This window comes from Anser cygnoides, chromosome 23 (genome assembly GCF_040182565.1).
Source record: "Anser cygnoides isolate HZ-2024a breed goose chromosome 23, Taihu_goose_T2T_genome, whole genome shotgun sequence".
NCBI classification, from domain to species: Eukaryota; Metazoa; Chordata; class Aves; order Anseriformes; family Anatidae; genus Anser; species Anser cygnoides.
Window position 1 is genome coordinate 1,212,021 of NC_089895.1, and position 17,772 is coordinate 1,229,792.

The 17,772-nt window shown below is 52.2% G+C and overlaps 1 protein-coding gene across 3 annotated transcripts in view; it reads left to right on the forward strand.

The window, feature by feature from the left end:
- The window catches only part of IGSF21 (immunoglobin superfamily member 21), an 80,141-nt gene that overhangs the window by 51,228 nt on the left and 11,141 nt on the right, over window positions 1-17,772 (forward strand). For all 3 annotated transcript variants that reach the window (XM_048048704.2, XM_066982062.1, XM_048048705.2), the window contains exon 2: window positions 13,425-13,537. In XM_048048704.2, the coding sequence (XP_047904661.2) occupies window positions 13,425-13,537 (113 nt within the window). The remainder of the gene's footprint in view (window positions 1-13,424; window positions 13,538-17,772) is intronic.

A 17,772-nucleotide genomic window follows, 5' to 3' on the forward strand; every position in this document is an offset into this window, starting at 1 on the left:
TAACCCATGGAAAAGGTGCTTGGAAAAGCCTCCCCACAGACAGCACCTTTGCTCCATCTCAGGGCAACCAATCCCACGCTGGGAGGCCTGAAGGTCTGTTGCAGATTTGGGGAGAAAGACCCCAAAAATGCAAACACTTGCCTGGCAGAGCTGAAGTATCCCTAGCAAGCAGGGCTGGGAGTTTGCCCTATCAGTCCTGTAGATCGGCAGTGAAAAGCCAGCCAAATGATGATAGTCAAGCATATCTGGAAGCAGTCAGGAGACAGAAAGGTATTAATTAGCAGTTATTTCTCAACGGAGCGGAGATGGATAGGGATTAAGGTAACAGCCATGTGCATCCTTTCCGTAGCGGCGGCGAAGTGCCGGTAAATCAGCGTTATGAATCGGTGCTGTAAGAGGGAGATATGTTTTAATCTTATTAGCGGCGCGGCATTACTGGGAGAGCAAAGGGATTATTAATCACGGAGCGTAAATCGGGGAGAAGAGGGTGGCTTCAAATTAGCAATCCAGCTTTGTGCAGAGAGCGCCGAGAGGGGTGTCGGAGATGGAGAAGAACAGGCGGCAGATAGGGGCCGAGGGGATGGGAGGGTGCCAAGGAAAAGGGCAAAAAGCCCCCAGCAAGAGATGAGGGCGATGCTGGGGCTGTCCCCTGGGGTGATTCGGTGTTTTTTTTGCAGGGAAAAAGCAGCCCAGCTTAGGGGAGAGGGAGCCTCGATTCAGAGCTGTTGGAAGAACAGGACCGTCGCTGCTTTTCCTGCTGGTTTGGGGTCCGGCTGCCATCCCCCTCCAGGAAATCGGGGCCAACCCCTTGGTGGGAAGGTGGCAGGGGGCAGGAGGAGCTCGGCTGTGTGTGTGGGGCTGGGCTGGGGACGGAGGGTGGGCCCTGCACCGGGACTGTGCCAGGACCCACGAGGGCACCGACGCTGGAGATCCCTGGGATCACCTAGGATAACGCAGGACCTACAGGCGTCCATCCCATCCTGCCGCCCCTCGTCCAGCCTTCAGCCTCCCTCCCTGCCTTTCCTTGCCCTTCCTCCCCCCCCACCCTTCCCTCTGTGCCTCGGCCCCGCACGCAGCTCGCAGAAGGTGCTGGGGGGTGCAAAGGGGGAGGCCACGCGGGGCGGCTTTGCCTAGCCGGAACGGCTTTGGGGTTTTGGAAGCACTTTGCACTTCTGCCCAGCACCAGGCTTTTTTTTCCCCTTTTCTGTGCCTGAGGTTATGCCCTGGGTGCATAAATTCAGAAGATAGAAAAAAAAAAGTTTTATTTTTTTATTTTATAATAATAATGATAAAAACAACCCTTCTCAGTTAGAGCGTGCAGGAATCGATGGCGTGGGCAGAGCTTACAAATGGTAGGCAGCAGGGAGGGGGGAGTGGACAGCTCCCTCATTTGTCACCAATCACAAGTCCGGGATAATTGGATTGCCTGCAAATAGAGAAAGAAAGAAGCAAATTCATCATCTTGCTCCCAGTTACCTGCTTCTCCTCGGCCGGCTTGGTGCTGGCGCAGCAAAACCCCTTGTTGGGACTCGTAATGTGGTGGGAAACCTGACAGCAGCATCCAGACCTAAATCCTCATCCTTGCTCTTCAGGAAAATGATTTTTTCCCCCTTCTGCCCATCCCAAACCTCTATTTTTCCCACTAAAGTTGGGCGGGGAGAAGGTTTAGGGAGGATTTTGGTGTTTCAGATGTCAAATTTCAAAATTGCATTTTTCTGAGGAATAGAGCTTGTTTCTAGTAATTCCCTTTTGGTATTCACATTTTTCTCTCCTTTTTTTTTTTCTTTTCTTTTCTAGATCTCAGATGGTTTTGTAAAGCAGTGGGTCTTGCCCTCCCCCCGGCAAATGGGGAAACTGAGGCACGGGTGGGACTTGCTTCAAAAGGCACGCTTTGAGCTACTTCCAGCTCCGCTAATTAGCTTGGGCTGGGATTATGCTCGAGCCTAGATTAACGAAGTGAGCTATGGTTTCAAATAATTAGCTCCTGGTGTCATAATCCTCACCCCGATGCAGGGCAAAGCAGCAAAGTGATCTGCTGCTCCTGCAGACTCTTCCGACTTCACACAAAAAAAAGAAGATTGGGCTCTGCTGGGGACTTGGGAACATTGTTCCTAGGTTTCAGCATCTTTAACACATCGTGCTTTGTTTGGAGCTCTAACAAACCGGGTTGGATACAAATAATTTGCCTTTTTTTTTTTTTTCTGTTGTGCTGGTGGTGTTTCCCAATGAGTTGAGTCTACCGGGAGGTTTCGGCTCAGTGTTTTTTTGGTGCTGGATGGAGACAAGACCCTGAGCCTGGTCCAGCGCCGGGGGATGCTCAGGGACAGCGACCGCATGCAGGAATTGCATCTTCCTGATGCAAAACCAGGGAGAGACCAGAGGTGCGAGAAGGGGGCGGCCAATGGGATGAAAAGGGGGGGGAAAAAGCATTTCCAATCCTTTGCAGAGCGCGCTGGGATTATGATCTGCCTTCTCCTTCTCTTACTACTCAGTTCTGGATTAAACCCTGCATCTGCGCCGGGGGTCAGGGAGGGGTAGATTTGCTGTGCAGTGGGTGGAGGTCAGCAGATCCGCCAGCCTCGCCATGGTGCCACTAGATTAAAACTAACTAAAAAGCAAAGGGGTTGTGAAATTTTAGCATGCACAAGCCTGGAGGAGGCTGCTAAGGTTGCAGGGCAGCCAGGTTTCCTGGCCCCGAGCATCAGCCTGCATCATGCCCAGGTGTCAGGGAGGCGCCACACGCTATTGCAAAGGGTTTTGGGGTGGTTTTGGGGTGTTCTCAGTCTGTGGTGCTCCATCACCGGTTGGGCAAGGCTCCATCGTGCTCTCTCACAAAAGGCTAGACTGGAAATACAACGTGCAAATGCCATGGAAATAAATGCAAAGTACTGCATCGCAAGGGAGGAAAGGTCCTTACTGCACGATGCAGCATGTGGGAGAGCTGGTAAAGTACTAATGGGGTAAAATAAAAACGAATCTTTTTTTTTTTTTTTTTTTTTAGCAAATCTAGAGGTTAATTAGGATCAGCAATGAGGTGCTATTACAAAAAGGAAACAGCCAATCTCTTCTGGGAGTTATTAGCAGAAGTGGTGCACAGGAGGGAATTATCCCTCTGCAATCGAGGCCAGCGGGGTGGCAGCACTTTGGGGCACGATGCTTTAAGGAAAAGAGAGCTGACAGGGAGGCAATCCACAGGGAAGCGAGAAATCCAGCGGGAGCTGGGTTTTCTTGACTAGGGATGGGGAAAACTGGGGCAGGAGGGGAGGGACAGGCATTTACAACCAGTGCAATGTGCCTGGAAAGCGTGTCCTCACCAAGACAGGTGGAATCTCTCACCCGTTGCACCTAGCCTGATTTTGCCAAAATCTGGCATCTTTAGGTCATGGGGTGGAAATAAAGTTGGCGTGCAAGCGAACTCATTTTGCTTCAGAGGAATCTGCCTTAAATTGCTCGTGTGCGGTTTTTCAAACAGCACCAATGGCAATCAGCCCCGATTTGCATATATGCCTACATGCAAACGAAGAGCACGATCTCCATTTTAAAAATGGGGCATCTGGGGCCCTGGCTGACCTTGGCACATTTTGGGTTTTGGTTTTGGCACTGGCAGCTGCTTGCTGGCAAGAGGCTGAGAGGTGCAGGCAGAGCTGTTACTCCAAATCAGTGACACCGATGGGTTTGGGGGAATTTTGACTCTGCCGGGCTCCATTTCCCTCCCCTCCTGGACCAAGATGTCACTGAGGACTCTGAAAACTCACAAAAGCAGCCATGATGGCCAAATCCCCTGTAAATGGGGATAAAGGGAATAGAGCAATGAGCAATGTCCAACCCTTCCAAAATCCCAAACCTAACAACCCATCGCAGGTCGCGGCCACCAATTTCAGCATCACGCCAGCAGCAATAAACCACTTCAGCACTGCACTAAAACATTGTATTTTAATGGCAAAACCAGTAGTGTGAAGATGTGGCAGTAAAGCACGCCCCTTCTACCCCAGCATCATTACGAGATGAGGCGTGCATTGTACGCCGATGGCTTTAGGGCGGTGTGCTGAGCACGCTGGTGGCAGGGGAAGAAATGATAAATAAAACTTTACTGCGCTAGAGTAAATGCTGCTAAACATACTTCACGTCTGCGCGGTGGCAAGAGATAAATATTCAATCTATAATTTATGTACGTGGCTTCTCAGCCTGCGCAGGAGGGTCTAGTAGCGGCTAATAAAATACAATATATCAAGAAGACTTATCAATGCAGCAAACACGACCCTGCTGATAATTCGCATGGGGTGATGAGACTCATCTTCTCCACGTTGGCTGCTCTCCCTTGGGTTTGATTTATGGGTTTTGGGGCTCAGCAGGTGTTTACAAGTGGTTTTGGTTGGGTGTCTGGTCTTTAAGGGCGTGCACATGAAAGAACGCTCATTTAAGAGTAATATCATTGTGCAACCCTTAGGGATGTTGAAATATTTCCCAAATGGATGATATTTCCCATTCATGCCAGTAAGATAACCCCAAAACCCTGCGTCTCCTGGTTGTCCCCTGCCTATTGGTTCCCTCCGAGCCTCATTTTTCTCGTGTTATCTTCCAAAATTGGCACTTTTCCACCATTTGGAGCATCTCTCATTTTATGATGGGTGCGTTTGGCTTTGCGGTGGCTCAGCTCTCCCCAAGGCTGCTGCGGGTCGGGGTGGGCAGGGTGCTGCCCTCGGCTTTCTGACTGCAGGATTTCCACCATCAGCACTGCACCTCGGAGTTTCTCTCTGGCAAATCGCCTGATTTTATGCAGGGATCTGTTGGGCATCCAAATGGAGCATCCAAAGTCACCCTGGGTGTCGTAGCAGCGCATGGGCTTGCTCTGGCCGAACACCTGTCTGTTTTGCCAAGCTTCCTCAAAATTTCCCTTTTTTCTTCTTTGTTTTGTTGCTTGCCACAGGCTGGGTTGCGTTGCACAAGACAGCCGTGCGTCCTGCTGTCTCCGGAGCAAAAGCCCGTAACCCACTCGTGGGAATGACCGATTTCCCGGGGCTTTTACACAAACATCTCGCTTGACGGAGATGTAGTACAAGTGCTAACTCAGTGCCGCGAGTGAAAGAGCCAAGCGAGAAATGGGCTTTCTCATACTGTGCTCCGGTGAGCTGGAACAGCCTTGCTGATGAGCCTTGGCTGGAGAGGCGCGATGAAGACGTTAAGGCAGGTTTTGTTTCCGTCCGCGCGCAAGGCGTGTAGCTGCTGTGGATGGCTCTATCTGACGTGGATTTGCTTGTGGGGAGACGCACGCCGGAGGCGACAACAGGCTTGTAAAAAGCAGGTGTTTGCATCCATTTTATTAGCGGGCATCTGGTGAAGGATGGAGCTGGCGTTTGAATAGTCGGTAGTAGGGGAACAGGAGAGACAAAGGTGGAAATGCTGGAAGGAGGTGGAGAAGGGGCAGGAAATGGACACTGGGGAGGGAGAAGACCCCGCAGCTTCCCAAGTTTCCCGAGTCCCAAATCACCCATTGCATTTGCATGCCCAAAGTGGCCCAAACCGCCTTTTCTGTGTCCAAGCTCATTTACTGCCAGAAGACACAGCCTGAAGGATGGGGAAGTGCTGAAGCAGATGGAAGGATGCCGAGTCCTCGTTTGAACCTCATTTATAACTTTACTCTGGGCACGACGGAGGGGGCTGGCATAGCCTGGTGGCTCAGCCGAGCTGGTTGCAGGCAACGAGGCCGCGTTGCAGAGACTGCTCCCTGTCCGCAACGTGAGGAGCACCTCTTGCTTGGTCCAGGGCTGTCTGCAGAAATTCAGGCCTTGAGACACAAATGACTTTTTCTTCAGACCCTTTCTCACACATCCTTGCCGATGCTGAGGCTGTGCTGATGTGGATAAAAATCTAACCAAAGTGTTCACGGTAGGTTTTTTGCCCAACATAACCTGTTTTAGGCCTTGCTTTTCATTTCTCTGCGGCCTGTGCTGGTGCTGCGCCGTCCCAGGGCTTGGCTATGGGCACTGGTATGCTAGATCCAGTCTGTACCCATAAGAATGTAAAAAGGGCTGAATAATGAGGACAAAACTGGTCTACAATTCTTAAGGTATGTTGGTGTAATTCTTTAGGAAGCTCTGGTGTGATTGCGCAGTGTTGGAGATGTTCTCCGTGATGCTAGGACTGGCTGCACTCCGGTGGTGTTTGGGTACCATGGCACGGCACGACATAAGGCTTTACTTGTTGGTTTGGGGGTTTGGATGGGTTTTGTTTTTTGGCTAGGATATTTTTTTCTGGAAGAAATGCAAGATTTAAAGAAAAGAAAAAAAAAAAAAGAAAGCAAGCTGTGGGCAGCATTCAAAGTCCTATCTCAGTTGGATTTTGGAACCAGCGTTGGAAATAGTTGTAAGTTTTGTGGGTTTTTTTTGCATTATACACTATTTGGAGTGTGACACGGTGATAAAAATCTGACTGGCAGAGCTGAAAAAGAAAACATTGGTTTGTAGAGTTTGCAAAGATTTTAATCATGAAATCCTAATTGAAGCAGACCCCTTAGGGTCTGTCTGTCCCCAGCAACCCTAATGAAGGGTCCCTCTATAACTGATGACGCCAATGCCCTGCCTTTAGTGGTTTTCTCAGTTAATCTTGATTTAAAAGGGGTTGAAAGGCCAAACCAGCCACGCTCAATCAATGTATTGATGAAAATTATTGATTAAAATTACAAAGAGCTAACAAGACACAAGATACATCCGTAGGATGGAGGCAGCTTAGCATAGAGTTCAGTATGCCTACTGCATCCTACTTCATTAGAGAAAAATATTCTGTGTATGCTCTGTATACATTCTATATGTTTTCTCCCTGGCTCTACCATAGATAAGGATTTAGGTGCTGGTGTGGTCCAGCAACCCCCATAAAGAATAATTAGCGGTGCAGCTGCAAAGTGCTTCCTCCTGCTTATGCAAATGGGTGAGGTAAGAGGCATCTAATTAAATGTTTGTACTTTAATACACTGCGGTGTGAAGGAAGATGAATTTTAATTACCGGCTCTTTAATTGTTTGGTCGGCCTGTTAATATCCTATTTACACAGCATTACTACAATTTGCTCTCTGCCAGCAGGGCTCTTCCTTGCAGCAGGAGCGAGGTTTTTCCTCCTGCTCTTGGTGGCCCGGTGACGACAGCTCTCGTGGCTTTACTGCAGGAATAAAGAAAAAAAATATAGAACAAATAATGAAAAAACAGATTTTACAAAATGCAGCGCATTATTTGGGTGGGCAGCAGTGGGTTTTTTAGGGATGCTAAGCCCTGTTGGAATTTGTCTTTTTTTTGTTGTTGTAAGGAAAACCTGGAAATTTAAGTAAAACTCGTGCATAGCAGCCAGATCATCCCTTTAGGAACATGAACGGGCTCCCCCCCAGCCTCCTTTTTCCTTAGCAAAAGGACCGTCTCCTTTGGATGCATGACGCTGCCTCCATCTGTCACATCCAATTTTGCTCGCTGATGTTAAACCTGTGTTAAAATACTTTTTCCTCCATTTCAGTGAAAAAAAAAAATCAGTGCAGCAGCTTGCCAGGAGGAAAAGCTCAAGATTCAGTAAAATTTGGCTACTCTGTACTGGGACAGATGCAGGTCCTTCACCAATTCTTGCCCCTCGCAGCCCTCCTGGGTTGGCAGGGAGAGGCAGCATCACATTATAATTGTAAATTGCCTGGGAAGATCATAAATAAGGCATCACTGGAGCTGGAGCCGAGGAGAGAGGGAGAAAGTATTTTGCTGTGCTCACAGGAATGGGAGCAACTGCTGGCGTTTAATCTTTAATGAACAAGATGTTGCGAAGTGCTGCAAGTAAAAGCACGTTTGCTTAATGCTCCTCAGCCCTGGCCCTGGCACCGTGTGACATCCACGTCCCGGGGCTTTGCGCGTGGCCATGGAGCCGTCGGCCTCACCTCGTGCACCAGCGTGGTCCCCTTGTGCTGGCTGTCATCTTCCTCTGCTCGAGAATGGGGAGCAGGATTGCCCCCTGGTTGTCTGGGGGGATTGCAAGCCTTTAGCATCCTCGGTGGCTCTTTTGCAAGGGGCAAGGCACCTCCTCCGGCAGCCACTGCTTTAAATCCTATAAAACCCTTTGCAAAGCGGGGCTGTGCACCTGGCGGATTTCCTTGCGCTCGCTGCTGGGTGCCAGCGTGCTGCTGAAGAAACCCAGGAGGGCAAAATTGCAGAGAATAACAAAAAAGGCCAAGGAGAGAAAGAGCAGGGGCCGGGCTGGCATCACTTTAAAAGCCAGTGAGAGGAAAGGTGAGGACCAGAGACAAAAGGCTGGAGGAAACGAGAAAGGCCAAACCTCAAATCAAAGCAGGGAGATGCCAGAGTCAAAGGAAAAGAAAGGAACAGCAGGAAGCAGAGGGAGCAAAAGGAGGAAAAATGACGCAAAGCAGCCCTGCATGGGCTGGGGGGAGGGGGGGGGGGCAGGTCACTTTTTTCCCCTCCCTCCCTGCATTTGCACCCCAAAATATCCTCCCAGCCCCGGTTTGGAGGTGCGAGTGGCAGAAGCTGGTGGCGGGCTCGGTGTGAATTATGCATGAGCCCCGCTAATCACGCACTGATTAAAACGGGGATGTGTTAATAATACCTCGGCCTGGTGCCTCCGCGCAGGGGGACGTGTTGGCACCCGGGGGGTGAGGGGGACATGGCGGGGACAGACGACGGGACAAAACCCATTGCTGGTTTGGCGTTTGCTTTTGGGGGACACGCCACCAGGTGAGAAAAGGGCAAACGGGCAGGGAATGGGAGCACCGAGCGGGGGTCGTACATTCATGATTGCTTGAGACGTAGCTTGAAACCAACCGGTGAGGATGTGGAGGGCTGGGAGCGCTGCGGGACGTGCTGAAATCCCCACCACCCCAAGACTTCGGAGCACATCGGCGCTGGCGGCCGCCCACACCCTGCGTTGGCACGGCCGGGGTGAAACCTGCCTCCTCCCTTGCAGCCATTCTGTAATTGAAAGCGCTGAGCATGTTACAATGTGCTGCTTTTATTAATGTGTCACTCCTGATTTAAAAGGACATTTCACTTATCTCTCCCTTCCCCCTCCCTTTTTTTTTTTTCTAACTGGATGTCGCAAGAATTCCCACTGCTCGCTATCAAAAACACTAAAAATACTCTTTTTTTTTTTTTTTTTCCCCAGGGATGCGATCTAATCAGAGGGCTGCATTTCCATAGGTCAGAATCTAATCAGAGGGTGGCATGGCACATCTTTGGCTCTGAAATATGTCTTATTTTAAAAGAGCGAAGGGAAAGGAGAGGAGCTTGGGGATCGGGAGCTGCTTGCAGGTGGTGGCAGATGCGAATAGCGCGGCGGCTGCTGGAGGTGTGGGGCCGGGCTCCTGTCCACGCACAAAGGTGGTGCTCAGCCCTGCTGACAACGGTTTCACATTCAGCGGTGCCTGACGCTGCTCTTCTCCCATGCCAACAAAAAAATCCCAAATAGGGACCGATGCGGGGCTTTCTGCACTGTTGCCACATGGGGTGGGTTCAGCCCCCACTGCTGGGGAGGGAAGGGAGAGGCGCTGGTGGGGTTTTGCATTGAAGCCTGGCAGCATTAAGGGTATGGATAGCATGCAATCCTTCCTTTTTTGGGAACAAAAAGGGAAATTTTGGACCAGAAAGGAAGTGTAGATCAATGGCTTTAGGCCATTTGTCTTTTTTTCCCTGTTCTCCTCCTCCCCCTGCTCTTCCAGCTGAAGAACAAACTTCCCAAACATGAAGAGCATCTTGCACAGCTCAAATTTAGTCTAAAATCGTGTGGTGTTAGGCTGCAGGAACCCCTCTGAACCAAGGCGGCTGCTGCCTCGGGACCCTCCTGTGCCCCCAGTACTGCGGCTCCCCCAGCGGAGACCTGGAAGAGGAAGGGCTGATTTTCTTTACTTAGGGTTGCACTTGAGCAGGAGCTGGGGGAAATCCCGCTGCTGGAGCTGGGTTGGCGCCTGCTCTCATTGCAGCCTGATGAGAGCATCTCCTGCCCTAATGGCGTTTTGGGGAGCGAAAATGCAGAGCAGAATCCATCCAGCTAATAGTTGGCCTGAGCATGGGAAAACGAGCGAAGAGACGGGCTTTAGACTGCAAAAAGCCTTTTTCCAGCATTGCTGTGCTCTGATGAAGTGTTGGCTGTGTCATCTTAGAAAGCTCAATTATCACCTGGGGAGAAGGTTCTTGCTAGGGCATTGCTGGGGAGCACCGTCCCCGAGATCCTGCAAGTGCCCGCTGTGAAGCACGTGGCTTTTTTCTGCATTTTTTTACCCCCACTTTTGGAAATGCCACGATCCTCAAGTCAAAAATGTGTTTGGGGGGGTGCGGACAGTGCCACTCTGCAGTCCCCCACTCTTGGAAAGCGAGGGGAAGGGGAGATGAGCACCAGGATTTATAAGCATCGCCGCCAATGACAAGTACATTTTTAAGAAACCCAATTAGCAGCAAACTGCGATATGCCAGGATGGCAAAAACCCATCCCGGTATCTTTTTTTCCTGCCAGCCAAAGGTACGGGGAGAGGGTTGGTGAGCAAGCCGAAATCAAAGCTGGCATCAGCATCACAGCTCCGGTGTCTTGCCAAGAAGGGGCCGGGACATTACCTAGGAGATTTCTGTGGGGACATGCATCAAATGCATCAAACCAGCAGGTTTTGGATGGGTCCATCTGTATTTCTGCTTTTTTTATATATTTTTTTTTTATTTTTTTCAGTGCCTGGCTTTATTTTCCCTGCTCTCCCGCTCTACACATGTACTTAGCATCTGGGGGGGCTGACTCCTCTAGGGACTGAACATCTGCTTCTCCTTGCTCGCCTCCCTCACACTTGTGCTCTTCCCTTCCTTCTTTTCACCGTCTTCCTTCTGGTGGGCTTTCGCTCTGAACTGGGCATCTGCTGCTTTTTAAGCATGCGGGGTCCCGGCCCCCACAACACCCGTGCAAGAAATCAGGAGGCTGCAAAGAAACCAGAGCTTTGGCGTTGCAAAGTGCAGAAGAATCCCACAGTGATGCTCAGTTATTTTTGAGGTGCCGATATCCTCCCAGCAGTGCCAAGCCTGAATTACCTGTTCTGGTGCTTGCACGTTGGGCGCTTTTTTGGATGCTGTTGGTCCAGCCCTGAAGGAGCAACCCTGTGGTGGCTGCTTTTGGATTTGGGGTTTGGAAATAGGTTTTGAGCAAGGGTAGAGGTGGGAGCTGGGTGGCCGTAGCCTGGCTGACATCTCAAAGCGGGGCTTCTGCAGCACATGGAGGGTGACGACAAAAAAATAGGAACCAATTCAGACTTTTGGAGCCGTTCGGGAGGTGCAGGCTGGGGAGCAGACCCCCGGTGCGGGGGTTTGGGTGGGGATGCTCTGACTTTGCACCACCATGCACAGGAGCAGGGCTGCAGGCGATGCAAAGCAGCAGCTTTTGGCTCTGCCGCTCTGCAATGCATTTTCTCCCCTGTGCCTCAGTTTACCCCCTGAAAAAACAGGCAGAGCAAGGCCACAGGGATCGCCTTCAAACACCAGAGCCAAGCCGGGACTCCTGCATTTTTATGACACGCAGGCACTGGGCAAAATGCAGCCTTAACTCCGTTTTTGTCACCTGTCACTTACGCCACTGCCGCCAGCTTGATTTGCTCACCCAGTTGATCCACACGGGGGGCAGGAGGGAGCCACAATCCAGCCCGGAGGCTCCCCACATTTGTTGACACACAGGCAGAGCTTTTCCAGGCACGGAGTGTAGCCGAGGCGTGGATCCGTCCCTGATTTCATTTTGGAGCTGCATGGGGAGGATGCGCCCTGCTTTGCCCCGATCCCCCCGCTGCTTTCGTGCCTGTTGCTCTTTTTGCAAATATCAAAAGTGAAGCGTGGAAGGCGGGGATGCACCCGCGGAGACCTTGCATGACCCTTCCACATCCCTCCTCCTCTTCCTTCTCCTCCTCCTCTCCCGTCTCTGCCATCCACAACTGTCTCTTGCAATGGATGTGGTGCATGTAATTCAGCAGGAGCGTGTGCTGTGCTGGCAGCCACGGCAGCAGAAAGGAATTAATCCCTGCTTTTGCCTGCTAAAATAAACCCTGGGCAGGCGAAGAGCCGGTCTGGATCATCGGGAGAGCTGGTTCTGAATGACTGCGGCTTTCTGCGGTGGTTTGGGTTGTGGCCAGCAAGGGCTTTTGATGGTGGGAGGCAGCTCGCCACCCGCGTAGCCCAAATCAACCATAGATGGCCAAGAGCATCTGATGGGGTGCTTCTCCTCCTTGATTCATGCAAAGTTACAAAAGCAGGACTTGCTCTGCACTATTTCAGGGCTGGAAGCAGCCCCTGATGCAGCCGTCATCTCCTGTGCACCCACTGCGTGTGCTCAAAGCAATCTCCACCCCCAGCAGAGAGCCCCCATTTCTCCCAAATTTCCACGCAACCAGCTGGTTGCAGCAGCACGCCGGGCTCCAGCACTGCTTTTGCGCGTCAGGGGGCTGGAAAAGCAACGCAAAGAGGGCTTTGGGGTTGTTTTTTTTGGGTTGTGCCGGGCCACATCACAGGCGGGTGTGTGTGCAGTGCAAAACCGCCGGTAACTTGTTTTACAAAGGGCACAAGCCTCGAGGTGCCGGCTGGTGCAGTGAGGTAATAAAATCACCAGTCCCTGTTTCAGGCATCCTCTGCCAAGGAGTTTCGGTTCCTGCACCACATCCTGCACCGCTCATGGTGATTTCCAAACCTGCTCCTTGTTTTCCCACCTGATACGAGCAGCTGTTCAAAAAAATAAAATTAAATAAAAGGATTTTTGCAGTGGATTAGAGGCAGTTTTGGGATGCCCTGGTTGGAGACGATGTCAAATGATGCTAAATAACGGCTCGGATCCACAGGGCTGTCAATCTGGCATTTTCCAGCGGCTGGAGGAAGTACAGGAAAATAAAAATAAAATGTAGTCGCCTGGCCTCCTGACCCCGGCTGCTCCACACTCCCGCAAGAGGTTTGCAGCAAATGGAGGGGAAGAAGCAAGATGGGGAAAGGGAATGGGGAGAAACCCGGCAGACGGAGCCGTGTGTGCCAGCAAGCCTTTCTCAGGGCTTGCACGGGGTCAGAGCTTTGTGCACGGGTCGGTGCCAGCCTCCAGGTCCAGGCTGGCTTCAGGCACATGTGGGCAGGTTGGGCAGTCGCGCGGAGCTGGGGAGAAAAGTGGCAAAAGGGCTGTCCCTTGCGTTTTGGTGCCATAAGCTGGTAAATAAGGTCAGGAAGGGTTTTTCCCAGCTGGTACCTGTTTTGGTGCATTGGGAGCAGCCGAAATGCCTCGCTGCAAGGGGCAAGACGCCACGCAGGCAGGCTCACACACGAGGATGGAAGCAACGTCTGGAGCAGAGCTGTTCCTGCCCCAATACCACCTGAGCAAAGCATTTTAACCCTTCGCGGCATCCTTCCCCAGCAGCTCACGGCCTTTTTTTCCTCCCTTCTTTCTCTCTTCCAGCCTACCTGACGGTCAGCATTGAGCCGCTGCCGCCCGTGGTGGTGGGAGACGCCGTGACGCTGAAATGCAACTTCAAGACGGACGGGAAGATGCGGGAGATCGTCTGGTACCGGGTAAGCGGCGCCTGTCCCCTGCCCTTGGGGACAGGGACACGAAGCCAGCCGGCTGCTTCCCTCCTGCGTGACATAAGGTCAAGGCTGGATGACGGAGAGAAACCCAGCCGTCTCTCTCAATGATGGGAATATCGATTCTGCTGCCGCCCCGCTGTCCTTGCACAAAAGCCAACGAGGCGGGCGGCCGGGCTCTGAAAAGCCAGGAGGAGAGGTGGAAAATGGCTTTGCAATCATCCCGAGGCTTTTTGGTGTGTTTCCTGGGGGGGGGGGGCTCGGTGCTTGCTGGCTCAGTTCGGTGCGTGGGGTTGCTGCAGAGGGGCCGTGGCCGGGTTTCAGAGCTGGGGCTCGGATCAGCCCCACTGAGCAAAAAGGATTTTCATGCTGAGGGGGAAATTCTGCACAATCAGGGGTGGTTTTCACACTGGGTGGGAAATGGTGCAAAATTGAGGGCGGTTGGTGCTCAGGGAATAGTACTGGGCTTTTCCGTGCTGAGCCTCCCCATAAAGCTTTTCCCTTTCCTATCTCTGCCTGCTGCCCCTAAAACACCTGCCCAGGGAGGATGCTAGTCTGTGGGTCTGTAGCATCAGCTTTTATATGGGGAGGGGGAATTTGGAGACTGTAGTTTCCCCCTGCATCAGCGTTACCCCATCTGCACCAAGCCTGCAGAAGCCTCCGATACAAGGCTCCAGGGCAATGTTTTTGGCTTCCTCCAAGGGAATTTCAGGATACCAACCAACAGCAAGGAAAAAAAATAATGAAGTGGGTTGAGAGGAGAAAAGCTAGAAGTTTTGCAGGAGATGAAGACTCAGCTCTTTGGTTTGCTCACAGAGGAGGCAAAGAAGCCGCTAATGGGGCTGGTGGTGCCGGATGAAAGGGCCGTCCTTCGCTCTAGGATGTTTTTTCTTGTTCCTACCGTGTTGTTTCTGCTCCCCGAATGACGAGTTTCTGTGCCTTAAAGCTCTTCTTCACAGCCAGCGAGGTTTATAAATAGGGAATGTTGCTCGCTCTACTGATGTATATTCAGTTGCCAGTGTGCGGTGTGCGCGTTTCCATTGAGTCCCGGCTGCTGTTTGCTATAAATACATGTGTTTAGGTGTGTAGGGTGTATAATTGGAAAAATATTGAATTACAAAGCAAAAACTGTCCCAACCCCCAAAATGCAACTTGCTGTGGGGTTTCATCTCTCCCTCATTTTGGGGAGGAAGAGGTTTTTTTTTGCATAGTGCCATCTCCACCAGGTTTTTGCTTCCCTTTTCCACTCGGTAATATTGGATTAACCCACTTTCTCGCGAGCTGGGGCTGGATTTGCCTAATCCCCCTGCGCGGAGGCATGCGTGAGCCCTCACCGAGGGGATGACGTGCTGAAGCAGCCGAGCAAACTGTGCTTGGGGAAGCCACGGAGAGAGTGGGAGGGAAAAAAATAACCCAGCTTTTATTTTTATCTCTGCAAATCCCCCTTTCTTCCAGGTTTTTTGCCTTCCTTGCCTGTTTTCCTGCATTTCCCAGGGTGCTTGCTGCATTCAGAAAGTTGTGTTTTGTGTGTTTTGTTTTTTTTTTTTACAGGAACATCTTCGAATTTACCAAATTTCTGTTTCCTGTACTAAAGGGCATGACACCAGGGCACATCACTGTCGGTTTTGGGGACACTCTGGGCATCGTGGCTGCCTGCTGCACCACCACTGCTTTGACTTTGCAGCAGCAGCTCACCCCCCTCCTGATTTTGATGCTTTTTCCCCTTTCTCCCCTGTTTTGTCTCACAGACTTTTGCAGCTGCCCTAATCCCCATCGCCGCCTCCCTGTGCAGGAAGGCGACGGATGGTCGTGGGCAAGCTGGCGTGGAGGTGCTGGGGCTGCAGAGTTATATTCACACCATTTGTAAATCATCCCGACAGTGCTTTTGTGCGTGGCACCGCAGCAGTCATGCAGGGCAGCGCCGAGACTCGTGGGGGCTCTGGTTTGCCTCGTTTTATTTTATAGGAAGCAGAGAGAGCTCGTTGACTTTAAGGTGCAAAGCTTCTCCGGAGGTGTAGATGGCATGCACGGGGGGTGAGGCAAAAGGGGGGAGTGCAGTGGCAAACTCAATGGCAGCACTTTTTTGTAGAGCACTGGGGTGTGTGCATAGCCTCTGGGGGGGGGCATGCATAAGGGGTTTTGTCCCTCACCACAAGCTGCTACTCCGGGTTGATTGAAATGCAGAAGGCTGGAGGAGACCATATGGATTGTGGCACCTGGGACGAGCAAAGGACACAGCGTGCAGGGGAAGGAGCATGGACCCAGGCAGCCTCTCCATGGAAAAACAGGAACATGTGCTGTCTGCAGAGGTGTTAATTAATATCCAAACCCACCCCCCCCCCCCCCCCCGCGTCCTCCACTGCAGATTTATCTCCAGAGGATGTGATTTGCCTGAGGACATGTGCAAACATGGGTTTGAACTCCTGGCTGCAGTCTTGCACGTTAGGCGAGTGCCCAAAACCTTCACAGGAGACGAGGGTGGTGGCATCCTTGCAAACAAGCTTGTAATGAGTGCGGGAAGACACAGAGCTGTCAAGCTGTTAGCTGGCTCCAATCGCGGCTGTCTCGGGGGTCGCTCTCGAGACCTGATTAGTATGGTCACTGCCACGCTGCAGCAAGTGATGGGGAGGGAGAAAATTACTTTTTGCAGCAGTGCAGAGCTCTTAAAAAAATACACACAAAAAGGAGAGGGAGGGAAGTCCTCCGGGTCTGCGCTGGCTCTGCATGGGCAGCTGTCGGCGCTGGGAAGCTGGTGAGCCTGTGCACGCAGCTGGGGGCTTGGAGGAGGAGGTGGCAATTGCAGAAAGGGCTTGGGCAGGTTTTTGGTGATCCTGGCTGGGGACCCAATGTTTTTCCTGGGGACAAGCAGCATCCAGCACCAGGGGTAGCGGGGAGCCCTCAGGTCCAGTGCCAGTGGCTCTCCCCCCCCGTCATTAGTTTGGTGCTCAGGCTAATTAGCAAGGAGAATAACGGAGAGCCAGGGACCGGCATTGTAGTGCCCCTGTGCAGGCTTTGATCTCCGTAGCACCCACGGCGCACAGTTGTAGCACCCATCGTGCGTGGGCATTGTTCCTCATGGCACACGTCACGGACAGGCATTGCTCGCCGTAGCACCCATGGTGCACAGATACTGCTCTCCTGTTGCACCCGTGGTGTATGGGCATTGCTGCCCGTAGCACCTGTGGTGCCCAGACATTAATCCCCATAGCATCCATGGTGCCCGTGCATTGCTCTATATTGCACACAAGGTGCGTGAGCACTGCTCTCCTGCAGCACCCATGGTGCACAAGCATTGCTCCCCGCAGCACCCATGCACAGACACTTATCTCCATAGCACCCACTAGCAGGTGAGGGGCTGTGCGCTGTGACCCCATATCCCCCATCCCACCCACGGGCCATTCTCCCCACCCTTAAGGACACACTTCTTGCTTGTATGCTCCCTGCTCGGGAGCGCAGGGATTGCAAAGCATTTTCCTCCACTGAGGGGCTCGTTGGGCCGGACCCTGCACCACAGACGCGGTGCAGCTGCAACTGGCAAACCCCGGGTGCGAGGCAGGTGGTGGCCGATGCCTTCCAGATGTTGGCGGCGCCGCCTGATCGATGGTGACAACACGTGGTCCCCGCGGGGGCTTCCACTGCCACTGCCCATTAGGAGCAATGACACGTTGCAGCCCTGCGCCGGCGTCTCCCGGTGGCAGCGTTAAAGTCACAGAAGGCTCCAGGGGAGGGTGACGGCAGGGCAAGGGATGCTGTGGGGAAAGCCTGCAACAAAAAGACTGCAAATCTGGGGGTGCTGTGCCCAAAGGAGCCGGGCTGGAGGCACAAACCATCCGCCAGCACCTCTTGCTCCTGCAAAGCATCTCCAACCTCTCGCGGGCCGAAATGAAGCACCGTCTCCATATTTTCCAGCTGAACTGAATTTCTGGCAGGTCGCGTCTCCGATTTATAAACCCGCTCCCATTTCAGGACGAGCCGCTGGTTTTACAGCTGCAGAGAAATGCTCTGAAATACAAACACGGCACTGATGTAGAGATCTTGGGGCAGTAACTGAGAGCGGGCTGACTCGTGCCATTCATCTCCATGCCGGCTGGGTCGTCTCCGCTGCCCGGAGATGATAATTTAAATGTCAGCATGGGTAACTATTTTAATTCCTCAAGCTCAGGCAGAGAGAGAAGGTCGCACGCAGCAGCGCGGTGTATTGAGAGCCACGTCTGGGCTCTCTG